This window comes from Pomacea canaliculata, linkage group LG4, assembly GCF_003073045.1.
Source record: "Pomacea canaliculata isolate SZHN2017 linkage group LG4, ASM307304v1, whole genome shotgun sequence".
In the NCBI taxonomy this organism is placed as follows: domain Eukaryota; kingdom Metazoa; phylum Mollusca; class Gastropoda; order Architaenioglossa; family Ampullariidae; genus Pomacea; species Pomacea canaliculata.
This window is the reverse complement of record NC_037593.1, coordinates 2,826,512-2,842,180: the sequence shown is the minus strand read 5'-3', so window position 1 is coordinate 2,842,180 and position 15,669 is coordinate 2,826,512. Positions and strand designations below refer to the sequence as shown.

Genomic DNA, 15,669 nt, shown 5'->3' with positions numbered 1-15,669 from the left:
AAATCTCCGAGTGTGATCACACCTGTTAACCTTTGTACATGCTTGATGGGTCTTTTTTTCTTGTTCCCTAAGAAAAAAACTCTTCGATCAGCTCTTTTAAATAATAGTAATAAGATGATGATGAACAAAGGTAATAAAAGTTACTTATCCCCTAATAATTATTGCTACAGCGATATGTCAGAACACCTGTAGTGGACGTCGAACTGTCAGGTACTCCGCTCCCTTGACTTACAGTGTTGTTGTCACGTGCTGCTGAGCGTCTGATCCACTGCATGACAGGACCGACTGTGCGTTGTCGCAGATGCCCACAAAGAGATTTTGAAGATGAAAATGCAGCTGTGCGGCTTGCAGGGCGCAGTATAGACTTGGATCCACGTCTGGACCAGAGGCTTACTAGAATTCGTTCTTCGCTGGGAAAACTAAAAGTGAGAAACTTTCGGACATCTACAAATTGATGGCATTCTATCTCACGCACGCACTCCTTTTTCGCTCAATTTTTAACCAATGCAGATGATGCACTCGAGGAACACCCGAAGCTCTAAAAATCCTTGTGAGCCTTTAATATGCTCGATGATGATGCGAGCTTTGGGTTAATGCCTTCCAGGATTGTTTCCTTAGTCATAAGGGCTAAGTAATTATACATTTATTTATGATGATATTTTCAGGCATATTTTAACAACTTTACTAGAGCTTAGTTTAAATGTCCGGATTTTTTTTTTTTGTGTGATATATTACTGATGTCACTTTATTTAGATAATGGATGATATGTGGGGTGAGGGTTAAAAAGATATTTATTTAAAACCACGAATTAAAAAGTATGGAAAAAAAAACAAAAATGATAAGAACTTAAGAGGTGATCCAATGACAGAGATGCTGAGTGTAAGGCGACTGAAACCCGTTCTGCTAGCCCTGTCTCTTCTCATTATTGCATACAACCTGATGCCAGACATTGCTCCTCTGGACATTCACCAAGGTCAGTATTTGTTTATATATAATGTTTAATGTGTGAACAAGCGTGTGTTCATATTAACTGTGTACGTGCGTGTGTGTGAGAGTGAGTGAGATACATGAGTGAGAAGAAATAAATTTATATTAAAGTGAACGTTACAGGTTAAGCATTTGCTGTGCATGTGAATAAATACTTTATTTTTTCAATTTGGATTTCTGGAGATAAGATGTTGACTTACTGACCTATAAAAAATTAACTTTTATCGTTTACTTATTAATCAATGGTTCCACCTCTCCACAGAAAAAGCTATTGCCCAAGGGTTCCATGTGGTCAGCGAAGATGATGGCCATTCTGACCTGTCAGCCAAAAAGCAGCATGCTTTTATCCAGCGATTGCGAAACAATCTGGAGTCGCAACCCAAGATCAACAACATGTCGGCGATTAACATCACTCCGATTGTAGATGGATTGTCGAAACAGATTCTGCCGACTGACGAGGATTTGCCCCAGAAGGCCGAAGGTCATTCTAATAGTAGGTGTCGTCTGATCTGTTTTCTCTGAAGTCCATACCACACACACATACAAAATTCTCTGCAGCTTATAGGGTGAAGTACACCTTAAAAACTCGACATTTAATTTTCACGTGCACTGGAACAGGCCAATGTCGTCGAACATCACATCCCTAATCATCATTTGCTCCCAGCTCTCCCAGTGGTTGCAGCCTAGATGACAATATAATTATGTCACTGGTGTGTTCTCTGTATGTACACGCTAATGCTTTAAAGTTCAAAGTTCATAAAACACCTCTTTAGTCCCACAAGGGCAAGTTTGCAGCACTGTTTTAATGATAAAATCGGATTAGATACAAAAACATCTGTTGCCTGCTGGGATGTGAGAGAGAGAGAGAAAGGTAGTACCGTTACCTTTCGGTCAATGAGGCATTTTCTCTTTTTTGTTCGTTGCATTACCTTGCCCAACCCTGTGTAAAGAGTCAGGTGCCCATTCACAGGTGGGTAAACTAAAGGGAAGCATCTTACAGGTGTGAACCGCGCAGATGGGGAAAAGCATACAGAAACACAGAGAAAGGAGAGAGAACATTTGAAAAAAAAAAACAACAACAATCAAAGGCTTTCTTGCATCACAGACTTATATTTCTGGACTGTTTGAAGACATATCTACGTTTACTTGTAAAACGAGGCCAAAACACAAATTTAATTCCGGTTTGACTATCAACATCAAGGAGAAGAGCAGACGATGTGAACTCTATGTTGACAGAGCTCAAACTTTATGGCCTGCTGTGTTTTCAATTTCTTGGCTATCGTGGGAAGAGGATGTCGAGGACTTTCGATACTAAAGAAAGAAGTAAAAAGTGACTAATACATTTATTGCAAGTCAGTTGTTGACTAAGAATGTTATCGCGATTCCGAATATCAAACTGCTAGACAGCTCGATCCGTTCTTTGTCTGATGACCGTATGCTACTACTATCCCTTTCACGATAACAACCAGTTATGGTCACCCACCCAACCAATTATGGTCACCGGAGTTTTAGTTTCCGTGCTTTCAAACAGTGGAACTGTTTCCCCTTCCATATCCGCCACCTACCCACCATCGAATCCCTTAAACATGTACTAACAACACGTCTGTTGAGTTCTACGAGCATCAATCCAAACATCAATCTTCACAATGCTATAGTCCCTTTTTTTTTCTTTCACGTTTTTCTTCTATTGACTAGCCAGCCTGCTCGTCTTCCTCTGCAGATTTCCATAGCTCTCTGTCTTTGCTATTTGTTCCCCGATGTACGTCTTCTATGTTTGTTATTATTTGTCTCATGATTGTTTCTCCTTCCATCCTTTGTCTGCTGTCTCGTTCTTGTCTCAAGCGCAGAGATCCTTCCTGGGCATGCTCATGCGATATATAAATCGCAAGTTTATTATTTTTTAAAACTGTTAAATGGTTCGCGAGAGACTAAGGGCAGACAGCCATCCAGAGATATACGTCCGTTCTTGCATCTTGCACGGTAATGTTAGACACTGCGACCTCTGTAAGTGTTTCACCCCTGCTGACCCCCAGCAGTTTGTCGGGGACAAAGAGATGAAGCGGCTAACACCTCGAGATGTGACGCCGTCCTCTCCTCTCGTCGAGATCATTAGTCTATCGATTCTAGTTCTGAGGCAGATATCATGCACAGGTGTTTGTGATTTGGTTTGAGGATTTATAACATCCAGGCGTCTGCGAAGGATATGAAAGTTCTTTTGTCAAGATACGAGTTCATTGTAATTATCGTTAATTAGTTCGTAAAAGTCTTTACTTATTTTATTAGTTTGGGTTTGTTTTGCTTTTTTTGTCAAGCATGCACACTCGTTCACAAAACACAAAAAGGGGTTTTTGGGAGGGGGGGGGGGCTTTCTTGCTCATCGCGACACCAATATATTTTAAGCAAAAGAAAGAAGTATTGGAATCTTTCAACGTCTAATATAGTTCAACATCAAAATAATGGGTATGTACTATCAATTTCATGTAGCTGTTTGCAGGTACCAGGCCGTACACCTATATAACAGTTTTGACACAATTGACTAAAATATCTTTAACCATCAGTCCTCACACTCTCAGATGCTCTTCGTGTTTGCTTCCAATGTCTAAATAGTTGATTACAACAATAACCGCGACCACCGGTCTAGGCATCAACATCTTATTACAAGGCTTTTCTGCAACAGTGGCTGCGATGGTCCTTTCCCTCCATCTATCTTACCGCTAAAAACTGAAACGTTCCTACTTTTGCGGGTTACTCCGTAGAACGGCGGAGTCTCTCGTCCGTTAAAAAAAAAAAAGGTTCATTGTTTAGTCGGTGCTCTGCCAACAAAACTTGTAAGGAGTTGACCCGCCTGCCCCCAAGCGGGGGTCATTCATGTCGTCAACGAATCACGTGTGTCCCCGCTGTCTCAGACGGAAACACTGTCCCTTCACGCGTTCTTCAGCACAGCTACACTTTTTTCTAATTTTTTGTATGCCATTATTTATTTCTATCACGTTAAATGTTTCATTAATAATTTGTTTTATATCTAAAACAGTATGCATGTGAACAATTGGCCTACCATAGAATAACTTTTTATTTTTGATCTTCATCGTCTTTTCTTCAGCCGATAATTGTTTACATCCTCCAAAATGTCTGTTGTCGTTTTTCCTTCTTCGGCGAAGCAGTGCTAAAATAATGCAACGCTTGTTTATTACAAATAAAGTAAATTGATTGATTAAAAAGGCAATAATTAGAAAAAGCATAACTGTGTTTGTGTGCGTGTTTATATCCATCGATTCCCAGCCGAGCGAAAAGGGAACCAGACCTCCAGACAGACACGTTTGATCCTTTTGGGTTACATGCGTACTGGAAGCTCCTCGACGGGTGCAATGATTAGGCGCCACAGGAGTGTCTTCTACTGGTACGAGCCTCTTCACTCACTGGAATATTACTTCACCACCAGAGGACGCCTCGACAACATTCCCATGAAAAACAGGTAAAAACTCTCGGTTTGTGTTCTTGTCACAAAATCATGTAACGTCCACATCACAGGAAAATACTCAACAAATGAAAATTATATCTATCTCCGTGATCTGACTTTGTAGCGTCAACCACTGAGATGATGATGGTAATCAATGTCTTGAAATAACTACATTCTCTCGGTTCGGTGGAGGAGAGTGAATAGGGCGGATTCGGTTCACGGGTCATGGACAGTTAGGAGTGAGACTGGAAGGACGTTGCAGCATTTCCCTAGGTTTGCGAAGCGACCGTTAGCACTAGCACGGCATCTCTCCACTCAGTTTGCTGGTCACTTCCTGTGAGATGGCATGATGTTCTAAAACAAACACACACTCTCTCTCTCATGCTCGCGCGCAGAGGGAAGTTAACGAAGCACCATAGAAGCCTGTATTAACAACAATGATAAATCAGAAGCCCTCCTATGTTCAAGAAGAAGAATTTCTTCTTTTTTTTATTATTATTATTATTATTATTATTATTATTATTATTATTATTATTATTATTATTATTATTAATGGAGTCAGATATCTGTATGGATATCAGTAAACGAGTGTAACTGCTTGCTGTCGCCTTGCAGGACGGCGAGAGAAGAATTTACGAACAGCGATATGGCCCTCGGCAACATCTCTGCCATCCTCAAGTGTGACATCGACCGCCTGTACCGCAACATCTTGCTCGACGGTTTCCTTTCTTTCAGCAAGGTGACGAGCCAACAGATTCACTGCTTCAAAGCTGCGGATTCTGCTGGATCCTGGAACGCCTGCACGCACGCCATGAGCGCCACGTGTCACAGAGACTACAGCGTCGTGGCAGTGAAGACCATTCGCTTCCACATGGCGCGTGCTCTGGCGCTCGTGCAGAGTGATCCAGACGTCAAGATCGTGCACTTGGTCAGAGACCCACGTGCTGTCCTGCTCTCCCGTCGTAAGCTGGGTTTCTGCAACTGGACAGACCTGGCGAACGAAGCTTCCTACCTGTGCTCGCGCATGTCTCGCGACTTGAAGCTGGCCCTAGCGGCTAGAGACACTCTGAAGGGAAGATACCTCCTCAAACGGTACGAGGACACGGCATCGTCACCTGTGGAAGCTATGGACCTCTTGTACAGTTTCGTGGGACTAGTCTCTTCAGCGGAGGACCAAGCCTTTGCCAGAAATCTGAGCAAGTCTTCCAAACAAATAAAGCCTTGCCCTACATGCAAAGGTGCGGTGTATAAGGCAAAAGAAATTTCTCAGGTGTGGCGGAAATCTATTGCTCACAAGGATGCTCAGACTATTTCAGGGCTGTGTCAGGATGTCATGGAATTGCTAGGATATCGCAAAGACTTCGCAAGCAAAAAAGCGCTTAAAAATCTTGCTGTGCCCGCGGTGCAAAAACCCCACCGTTCGGTCGTACAGTTCATGGACATTTTTTGACTTCAAAAATGAATAATAACAACAAGAGTAGCAAACATAAGAAGGAATTCTGAAGTCCGCATCTTGGTCAGCATATAAGGATGACATTTTCGTAAAGATCATAAGGGTGGGGGATAGGATGAGGTACTCTTTTTCTACATACAACGCCATTAACAAATATTGCATAATAACTGTAAGATAAGATCGTTTCTTTGCTGGTTGTGGTCAATGCTCATGCAGAATTAAACCCGACATTTTTATGCTAAAGACTCTTTTTTGTGTGTGTATGGAGCAACTTAATGCACTGAAGCAATACTCAGCTCCATTCTTCACACTGCTCATTCAACCAAGCTTAGGTAGATTTTTCTAATCGCAAAGCCTTTGAACTTCCTAATAATCAAGCGCATGCCATTTATGACAATGGCACAGTTATGACCAATAATTGACTAATGTACTGACTCAGAGCCATCGAGGAGTTTTAGTTCATACTGTATAAGCATTTCGTGAAGCCGTGTCAAGACACATGCTTGTCGATGAGGTCAGCTGATCAATTAACCTTTCTATTAGAAGTCACCCTTCTTAATTACAGTAATTTCTCCTAGCAAAGCACTAGTGATCTAGAATACATAAAAGAACAAGCATTAACACATTTAATCGATTCACAGGTCTATCAAACTAAATTAAATGATATGACTTTTTTTAAATGAAAATGCTAGATGTCAATATTATTTATGAGTAAAAACAAACAGAATAATCTAAATGTTAACTTCTTTTTATTGAAATAGGCTCAGTTGGTATATCAAAAACTTAGTATAGCAAAATGAAAAAAAAAATCCAAGATACCACTTAAGTGTAAATAACAAAATACTCAAGGGTGTGCAAACCAAATGATAATGTCTATAAGTAAATATTTAAATACAAGTAAATCTTCACACTTTACAGTTTAGATATTCTTGCTCAAAGACCAAGAAAGTGTGGGTTTATTTTTTGACTATCCATGTTCAACTGAACTGTAAAAAAGTAAAAAATAAAAAAAGTCAACAAAACAACATCAAGAAAACTAAGGGATTGTTCCTTAATTTTACCACCGAAAATAGTGCAATACAAAAATCTTGTAAAAGAAAAAAATGAGTATTTGGAAAGGGGAACTCTCGTACTTATCCTTACAAAAACGTTCCAAGGTTCCCCAGAGACTGGTCAAACACACTGTTCACAGCATTAAAGAAAACCTGTAGCCACATTTGAAAAAAGATGTTGAAAAAGGAAAGGTCTGTGTGTATAAACATCAATAAAAAATGTAGTAAAAATTAAACTTCTACAAGCATTTAATTACTCAGATAAAAGAATTACATGTTTTATCGTTTAATGTGCATGTTAGCACAAAATAATAAATAAGTGAAAAACAATTAAAAAAGATATGTGAGATCACATCAACATTGAAAGCAAAATTAAATGCTTGTCAAAAATTCAAGCAATCACAACAACAAATGGAGGAAACAAGTTCTGTACTACATGAATTTTGATGACATTAAATAAACCATATCAATTTGTCAAATATATACAAGCACCACTTTATAAAAACGGTATATAAATAATAATAATAATACAGTACATACTGTCAAGAAACTATTTTCTTATAACAATAACAAAATGTAGACTTTTAACTGATACAATGTGAAAAAAATCAGGATGCAAAATAAATTTACTTATTCAATGGTTCTGAAACATAGAATGCAGCTATAAATTTGCCCAGATTACAAATAAACCAAAGCATGACACACAATGTAACATTTTCTGTCATGTAATTCAGAATTTAGTGTACCTAAACCCCATTAAATAATTTAAAGATTGCACATACTCATGCTGTTAACAGTCCTAAATTGCAAAAATGCGGTCCTACTGTATGGTTCTGAAACCTGGAGAGTGACAAACACCATCAACAACAAGCTCCAGACCTTTACCAACTGATGCCTACGCCATATTCTGGGAATAAGATGGCATGAAAAGATCTCCAACAGCAGCCTGTGGAAGAGAACCAACCAGAATGCCACTAGTCAAGACATCACAAAGTGCAAATGTGGCTGGACAGGACAAACCCTGCACAAACCAGCTGACACCATTGCCAGGCAGGCACGTGACTGGAACCCTCAAGGGAAGAGGAGAGTTGGGAGACCGAAGCAGACTTGGAATCTGAACTACATGGGCCCAACTGAAGGGGGCTGCCAAAAACAAGGTCCACTGGTGAGGTGTTGTTGCGGCCCTATGCTCCTCAAGGGAGCAAAAAGGAATAAACCCAGTCTCCATTAATTGCAAAATATTTATACCTTTCAATGTGGAATGTTTATTTCAATAAACCAACTGATTATGTCACTGAGATTCATTGCTTCACACTTGATGCTTAAGTGCTGTCTTTCGTTGATGATGATCAAACTGCAGTTTTGCTTGCATGTTTCCAAAGGTAAACCTGAGTGCAGTCATTTCACAATCAATATCTTTCAATTTTACTGATATTAATTATCCGAACCTAAGTGAGCAAGTCAGTTCCATTCATAAGATACAAGCCTTTGAAAATCACAGTTCTCACCTGGGTTAAGAGGTTAAGACCTAAGTCCCATGTCACAAAGTAGGTTCACTGACTGGGTTCACTCATTAGCAGATGCTTGAATCTTTTAGAATGACTGGGGCTTTTCATGATGTCAGAAAGGCGATCCAGGTATGCCTTTTTAAAAAAAAAAAAAATAAAAAAAAAAGAAATTTTATAACAAGCCTACGACACCTTTTATGTTTTGTTAAGTTGCCTAAACTTTAAACTTATACACAAAACAAATATGATCACATCTTAAATTTTAACAAAACAAAAATGCTAAATCAATTTTTGATTTCTGATAACGAAAGTCAGAATTAGGTGCAAAGCTTTAAATGACAGTGAGTCTTGGTGTTAACACAAGATGATTTGTCTATTACACTGAAAAAGGAAGGACGAGAAGAAGTCAAAATATTTGAAAAAGGTCATCAGTTCACTTTAACTCTAGACACTGTCACCTGTTAGAACTTGTAGTAAGGTATATATCAGTGGTTCTCAAAGTGTGGTCCACAGGCATAAGTCAGGTGGTCCGCGGCTGACAGTCGTCATATGTCAGCAAAGTGATGTTTAAATCGCCAGATAGGCTTGTAGAAAACTTCAGTTAAGTAGGAAGTTTTATGTCAACTTATTACTATACTACTGTCACAAAAGGATATTTAGTTTTGAATGGTAATGAAACAAATGCGGCAATTTAAATTTGAAATTCATAATAGAGTGATTTTTAGGCCTTGTTGGTCTGCCATATTTTTTACTTAAGTAAAGTTGTCCGCGGTCCGAAATACTTTGAGAACCACTGGTATATATGACTATATGATACCCTCTGCCCCCAATCGTTTTAAGCTAATGAAAGCAACAAATCAAGTCTCATGCATGAAATATCTCACAGTTAAAACTGACAATCTGCAACTCTGTCTACCCAGTAAATTCTAATGCAACTGTGCCTTTTGGGAATGAATGGAGCCTTTATCATCAAGACTGACAAATAATTTAAATTGGAGAATAAAGAAATCATTTTAAAAAAGTCCTTAAACCTATTAACTTTTTAAACAATGTATAAGTGGTGCATCTTCAAAAGAAACAAATTTACAAGAAAAATTTTTTAAAAATTAAAAAACTAACAATCACTTAGACCAAGGCAATGGCAAGCACAAGAGCCAGCCCAATATCCAGGAAAATGAAAAGCTAAGGGATATAAAAATTCCTTTTACCTGTATCTTCTGGTAGGATAATGTGATGATGTAACAAATTAAGGTGAGGGCTTAAGAAGTAAGCGATATTTCCTAAATCACAAGCTGCTTCCCCTTTTGTCAAAGTTTGCGTAGGATAAAGTTATGCTAAATGTATTGCTAAGTGACTGTTCTAACATGATATGCATACAAAGTGATTGTTCTAGGAGATGACAATGCATTTGACAAAAGCATAAACCATTCATCTCACCTTTTTAAAAAAAAAAAAAAAATCAATGTTGGCTCCATTCTTTTTAGTGCTTTTCTGCTCAGTTAGACTTGTATTAGGCAAAAAAACCGGCTTCCTTTCCCTTTGCAGACAGTCCTGACAATACTATATGTGCTGCCAAAACAATGAAGCATTCTATACTGAAATAAGCAATGCTCTCATGGGCAAACACAATTACAAGATGACAGAATTATTTGAAGCAATCATCTTACAAGATTATTTGATTACAACCAAGGGTTTAAAAGGAAACAAAGGAAAATAAAACACTTCATCAATGAAAATGAATACTGATAAACATGTGCACTGATACCCCCGATGTAAATAAAGTTGGTTCCTTCAGCAATACTGTAGAAGTCAAAAGAGAATTATTTGAGAACTTCTATCGGACAAGAAACTGTCATGAAGCCTGTTGATGTCAAAGTAAGGCCCTTTCAAGTCTTCTTCAATATCTTCATCAATCATAGTCTGAGTCAGCAGTTTCTACTTGTAACAACACTAACCCACTATTGAATCCTTTAAATGTGCACTGAAAATGCACCTCTAAACATTACTCCTAACACCCTTTCCCATAATGTAAGTCCTTTCTCGCACCCTTCCTTTTGGAATATCATGTTACTCTCAGCTCTTGTTTTTGTTATTTGGTTCCTCTTTGTGTTTTCTGTATTTGAATTTATTCTTCCTTTAGTACGGTTGTGTATTCTTCTACAGTTTATATGTTATTTGTTAATTTTTCTGTCATTCATATGCTGTCCATGTTTCGTTCTTGTTCTTAAGCGCTAAGAGCATGCTCCTTAGGAGTGTGAGTATGCTCTTTACACATTTTACATTCATTATTATCAACAAGCACTGTACAGAACTTCATCTTTTACACAAAACATTTATGCTCTTGTAAACCTTCCAGCTGGTGTTGTTAATGCACAATATATCAATCTTACTTAGTACACATAACAGAGAGAAATGGACTTTAACAAAGATGAGCCAATAAAGGAACCTGATGTGAACAAAAGATCACTTGCACCTTTTAACTTAAACTGTGCCTTATGGCTTTTAACCCTTTCATCTCTCAGCATATCCAAAGACAACAATCTCTACATCTGCATTTTTAAAACTATTTTTCAAATTGTAAGTTAACATTTCAAATCTCTTTGATTTATAAGAAACAAGAATTTAAACAGCAATATGTACAGAAATAGCTCAGAATCTTAACACCATTCAAACAGATTAATATACCTTATGAAAACAATGTTCCTAGCTTTTCTTCTTTTCTCACAGCTTGTTGATATATATATGTCCATGTACTTAATGATCTCATTGCATGCAAGTTAATGTTTCAAGGCTCATACCATGCAAATTATTTATCCACATTTTGAGAATTTGTACCTTGTAAGTTAGATAACCAAGTCATTAAAAGTAAATAAAATGACTAATAAGCCTGTGCTCTGGATTGCCTTTTATACTATGAAAATAGTAGTTTAGTACAAGAAGCAATGGATGCATCATATTTTTGCAAACTATAATATAAGGAATGCTCTAAAATGTCTTGGTAATACAAAGTGATGCCTCCCTGGAATCCATTTAAAAAAAAGAAAGAAAAGAGATAATGCTACAAGATTAATGTGAAGTACCCTTATAGAATGACATCACTCAGAAAATTTTATTTTAAATCCCCTGATGTCACCTGCTCATGTGAAAAGGGTAAAACAAGAGCCTAAATCTTGAAAAGAAAGAGAAAATGTTTTTAAAAAAAACTACAAGAAAACTTCAGTTTGAAATCATTTTGATATAAAAATCTTCAGTTACAAGTAGACCTTGGGTACCTGCATGCTAAATTTTAGTCTAGATGGTATTATATAAGCATGAACTGCATTAGTTTTCGTTAAGCTAAAATAACTTTTCAAACTATAAATATCTACAGGTTTGCATTCTTCTTCAAAAATAGATTTCCTTTCAATATTCTAAAAGCCATGTCATCAATGGCACATTTAATATGCCAGAAAAAGTATGTCAATGACCTTTGTAAGCTGACATTAATCATCTGTATCTCACTTCTCAGAGATTCTCCTCAGTTTTTTGGAAACTAACACTAACATTTACCATAAATAGACAAACAGCAGAGGGCTGTTGCATAGACTCACTTTGTTTAAACATTACAAGCCCAAAGCCAAAATGATATAAAAGACAGATGATAAATATTTGTTGATCACTCATGGTTTTCTATACATCTTTAATGCTTTAACAGACAAAGGATTTTGTTCATGTCCTATAAATACTCCACTAAGACTATTTCCATACAAGCAGCCTGTGTCAAGTCCAGTAGCATGTGGCCAATTCTGCAGGCCTCGAACTGCATCGTGTCCAAAATAGACATGTTCAGGACCAGGCCAAAGTGAAGCCCAAGCTTCTCCTTGGTCCAGCTTGCTGCTGCCCACAAACCCATCACCATGAAAAAAGTCCTCCTCGATGATGTTTCTCATGTGAGTGAGGTTGACAAGGGACTGTCTTTCTAAAGGAAGCCCTGGTATAAGTCCCGCATGAACAACCAGTGCTGACTTGGAGGGAATACTTAATGTGTATGGAAGTCCTTGAAGGTACTGGAAGTCTTCTTCTGTTAACTCCAAGACCCACTGATATCTGTTATTTAGAGAAAGTAAACAATGAACAAAAATGTTGAGATAAGATAGATTTTTATAAATTATGGCAAGTTACTTCTCCATTTCATAAATACAAATGTATATAATTAACTTTCTATAGTTTAAGCATCAGAAAATCATATCAACTTCATGGCTGGGTGAGAAACTAATGTTAAGAAAATCCACTATGACTATTTAAATAATGGAATGCTGTTGGATAACTAAGTACCATCTATGAATACTATTGATTTCACTAAAGAATTTTTCCCGATTGCTTTAAAGCAGAGGTTCTCAAAGTGTGGTCTGCGGGCATAGGTCAGGTGGTCCGCGGCTGCAGTCGACATATGTCATCAAAGTAATGTTTAAAGTGATGCATTCCTCGCATTAACATTTTAATTACAAATGACGAGGTAGATTTATGTCAACTTATTACTATACAGTGTACTACTGTCACAGAAGTACATTTAGTTTTGAATTGTAATGAAACAAATGCGGCAATTTAAATTTGAAATTCATAGTACAGACTGATTTTTAGGCCTTGGTGGTCCGCCATACCTTTTACTTAAGTAAAGTGGTCCGCGGTCCGAAATACTTTGAGAACCACTGCTTTAAAGCAATGCTGCATCTAAAGCTGCATATAGGAAAGGTGATGGGGGTTAATGACATGCCACTCTTACATCAAAATTCCTTTCCTCAACCAAACCCTATTTCTCCCTGAAAAAAAGATTTTCTAATGTGACAAAAGCTGTAAACACTGGCAGTGGCAGCCTCCCATGTCATACATAGGTACATTTCTTTTTCTCAAATTCCCAAAAGACACATACCTTTCTGGTAAAATGTACCCTTGCTTCCGACGTACAGCCCAAAGCTCTCGTAAAACGCACTCCTCATGATTTCCGCGGACAGCTGATGCTTCATTTCTTCGAGTCATCTCTTGTACCAATCTGGTATACAATATTTCACAAAGTAACAAATTTCTGATTTATTTAAAATTTTTGTTTGAACTATATAGCTACACAGGCATGCACATATAAAAACATGCTGTCCATTTAAAATATTCTTTAAAAACCTAAACAAAACAATAAAATAACAATTAAGAAATAATAATGCTCATGCAAAAAAAAACAGCCTACATTATTACCTTCAAGACTCAATCCACAGTATGTTATTGCTGGTAAAGGAAAGTTTTGTCTAACTTTTAAAGTGTTATTTCAGTTCACAATTTATTGCCAAACTTTACCTAGCTATTATGTTCCTAACTTTAGATGTGTTTGGTCCCTAGTGAAAAATGAACTACAACTACATATTTAATATTTATTTTTAGCATCACTAAAACATGATGAAATGAATAATAGTGTTTCGCTACCACTAGTTACCAATGTCATTGTTATAATCACCCATTGCCACTAGCATCACCACTGATAAAATAAAAGCTAGAATCTATTCTTTCATATTTCAAAACGTATGCCTTACCTTAGAACATCCACACTTTTTGGCCCTTTGTTGATCATGTCACCAACAAAAACAACAAAAGGATCTTGGCATTTCTGCCTTGCAGCTTCCAACAACTGACACAGCTCATCAAAACATCCATGAACATCTCCGATGACAAACACCTCCCGATCATCCAGGTGCTCTGCATTCAGTGTCGCATGACAAAACTCCGGCACAGGAATGTCATATTTGCTTTGTGGTCTTTCTGGCTCCAAGCGCAGAACAGAAGACAAGATGACATGAAGCAAGGCTGCCATACAAAACTGACAGCAGCAACACAATCAAATCTTGTCGGATTATTTCAGCTTAAAGAGATCACTTCCAGTATGTTTTCCTGCTGAAGATTTTTCCTTCTCTAAAGTGATCTGTCAAGAGGGATAGGATACTCAAAAAAAATAATGAGCCTTGGCATTTAGTTGTTTTTTTTCCAGCAATGAGTGAAGCGATCAATGAAGTAATCTCTCCCTGAAAGGAAATACAGCAGTTAGCAGTCTGTGTTTGATAGTTTTTAGTTCATATAATGTTGTGGCATTATGGCATAGATACTTTGCTTTTGCTATAACTACAAATACTGATTTGCGGATTTATCTGGCCCAGACCTACCTCAGTCTTATCTCTAAAAATGCTATGAAATGCTTACGCAATCCCACTTCTCCTGCTACACAGTTTTACTTCGCTGGTTTTACTAGCATACGTGTTTACATAATGGTATGCAATGGAGTGTTCTCCCCTCTTGAAATGGTTACCTGCTTATTAACATCTATTATTATTCGGTGACTCTGCTCTCTTATTTCAAACTTTTTTCCCCCGATAAACTTTTAAGTCTCGAACATTACCAGCTAAAGAAGAAACAATCCACTGTCTAAAGACTAAACCTCTCACTAGCTTGCTTCAATCATACCCAATTTGTCACAAAGTTCTTCGATGAAGCAATTCAAGACTTGTCGGCTTTTACAGAGCTTGCATTTTCTTCATGCTTGCCCATAAATTCTATAATCAGATAATGATTTCACTACTTTTGGCGAAATTCGCACCTGATAATGCTAACTCCAACAAGAAATTGATCGCCATAATGGTGAATTGGATATGCAGAGATCAATATCCTGGGATTTGTTGTCATAACTGCACAGATCTTCTGATTTATTTTAAAACCACCTACGAAGTCACTGTACTTATGCTTAAATTATATGCATAAAGATTCCCTTGTAATTATTTGTTTGCAGACTTACATTCTAATCTTCCAGAATTTAAACTCCTGAGGGCCGTTGTCTTCGACGCCGACCTTCTAGGAAAGTCCTATCCGCATAGTGTTCAAATCTCTATTTGGCATGCTCTGGCCGTATGTCTTGCTTTAAGCATCCTCTGTCTCAACGGAAAATTTCATTGTCAAGGGGTCCCGTATCCATCTCCACCCTTCAAACGCACTTTTTTTAGTGCCTCTGCAAAATAACAAAGGGATCGCGCGCACACAAATTCCATGGTGTTCATTTAAACACACATTGAAAGCTTTATGGGGACCGACTCACTGATCAGTGATAGAAGTAAACGAGTGAATGAGCTTTCGATTTAAGATCACGTAATTTATCTAATGTGGTTCTTGTTTAAAAAAAAAAAAAGTTCTTAGGAACAACTT

General features: G+C 37.7%; 2 protein-coding genes across 2 annotated transcripts; one reads left to right on the top strand and one right to left on the bottom strand.

Moving 5' to 3' along the window:
• The first annotated feature begins 269 nt into the window (after nt 1–269).
• On the top strand, nt 270–6,135 carry LOC112563362 (carbohydrate sulfotransferase 6-like). The gene is made up of 5 exons (XM_025237293.1): nt 270–425; nt 869–973; nt 1,250–1,480; nt 4,267–4,459; nt 5,060–6,135. The coding sequence occupies exons 2-5, from the start codon at nt 871–873 to the stop codon at nt 5,892–5,894; spliced, it is 1,362 nt and encodes a 453-aa protein (XP_025093078.1). The 5' UTR covers nt 270–425; nt 869–870; the 3' UTR covers nt 5,895–6,135.
• Nucleotides 6,136–6,633: 498 nt separating this feature from the next.
• On the bottom strand, nt 6,634–15,566 carry LOC112563368 (bis(5'-nucleosyl)-tetraphosphatase PrpE [asymmetrical]-like). Its single transcript, XM_025237300.1, has 5 exons — nt 15,266–15,566; nt 14,016–14,501; nt 13,367–13,486; nt 9,895–12,543; nt 6,634–8,592 (listed from the first exon to the last, which is right to left on the bottom strand). The coding sequence occupies exons 2-4, from the start codon at nt 14,291–14,293 to the stop codon at nt 12,117–12,119; spliced, it is 825 nt and encodes a 274-aa protein (XP_025093085.1). The 5' UTR covers nt 14,294–14,501; nt 15,266–15,566; the 3' UTR covers nt 6,634–8,592; nt 9,895–12,116.
• Nucleotides 15,567–15,669: the final 103 nt, after the last annotated feature.

Coding starts and splice junctions, on each gene's coding strand:
- LOC112563362 (XM_025237293.1), top strand. CDS start 871: ATGCTGAGTGTAAGGCGACTGAAACCCGTTCTGCTAGCCCTGTCTCTT. Junction 1,481..4,266: donor GGCCGAAGGTCATTCTAATA/GTAGGTGTCGTC, acceptor ATCGATTCCCAG/CCGAGCGAAAAGGGAACCAG. Junction 4,460..5,059: donor AACATTCCCATGAAAAACAG/GTAAAAACTCTC, acceptor GTCGCCTTGCAG/GACGGCGAGAGAAGAATTTA.
- LOC112563368 (XM_025237300.1), bottom strand. CDS start 14,293: ATGGCAGCCTTGCTTCATGTCATCTTGTCTTCTGTTCTGCGCTTGGAG. Junction 13,487..14,015: donor AAAAGTGTGGATGTTCTAAG/GTAAGGCATACG, acceptor ATTGTATACCAG/ATTGGTACAAGAGATGACTC. Junction 12,544..13,366: donor GGGTACATTTTACCAGAAAG/GTATGTGTCTTT, acceptor TCTAAATAACAG/ATATCAGTGGGTCTTGGAGT.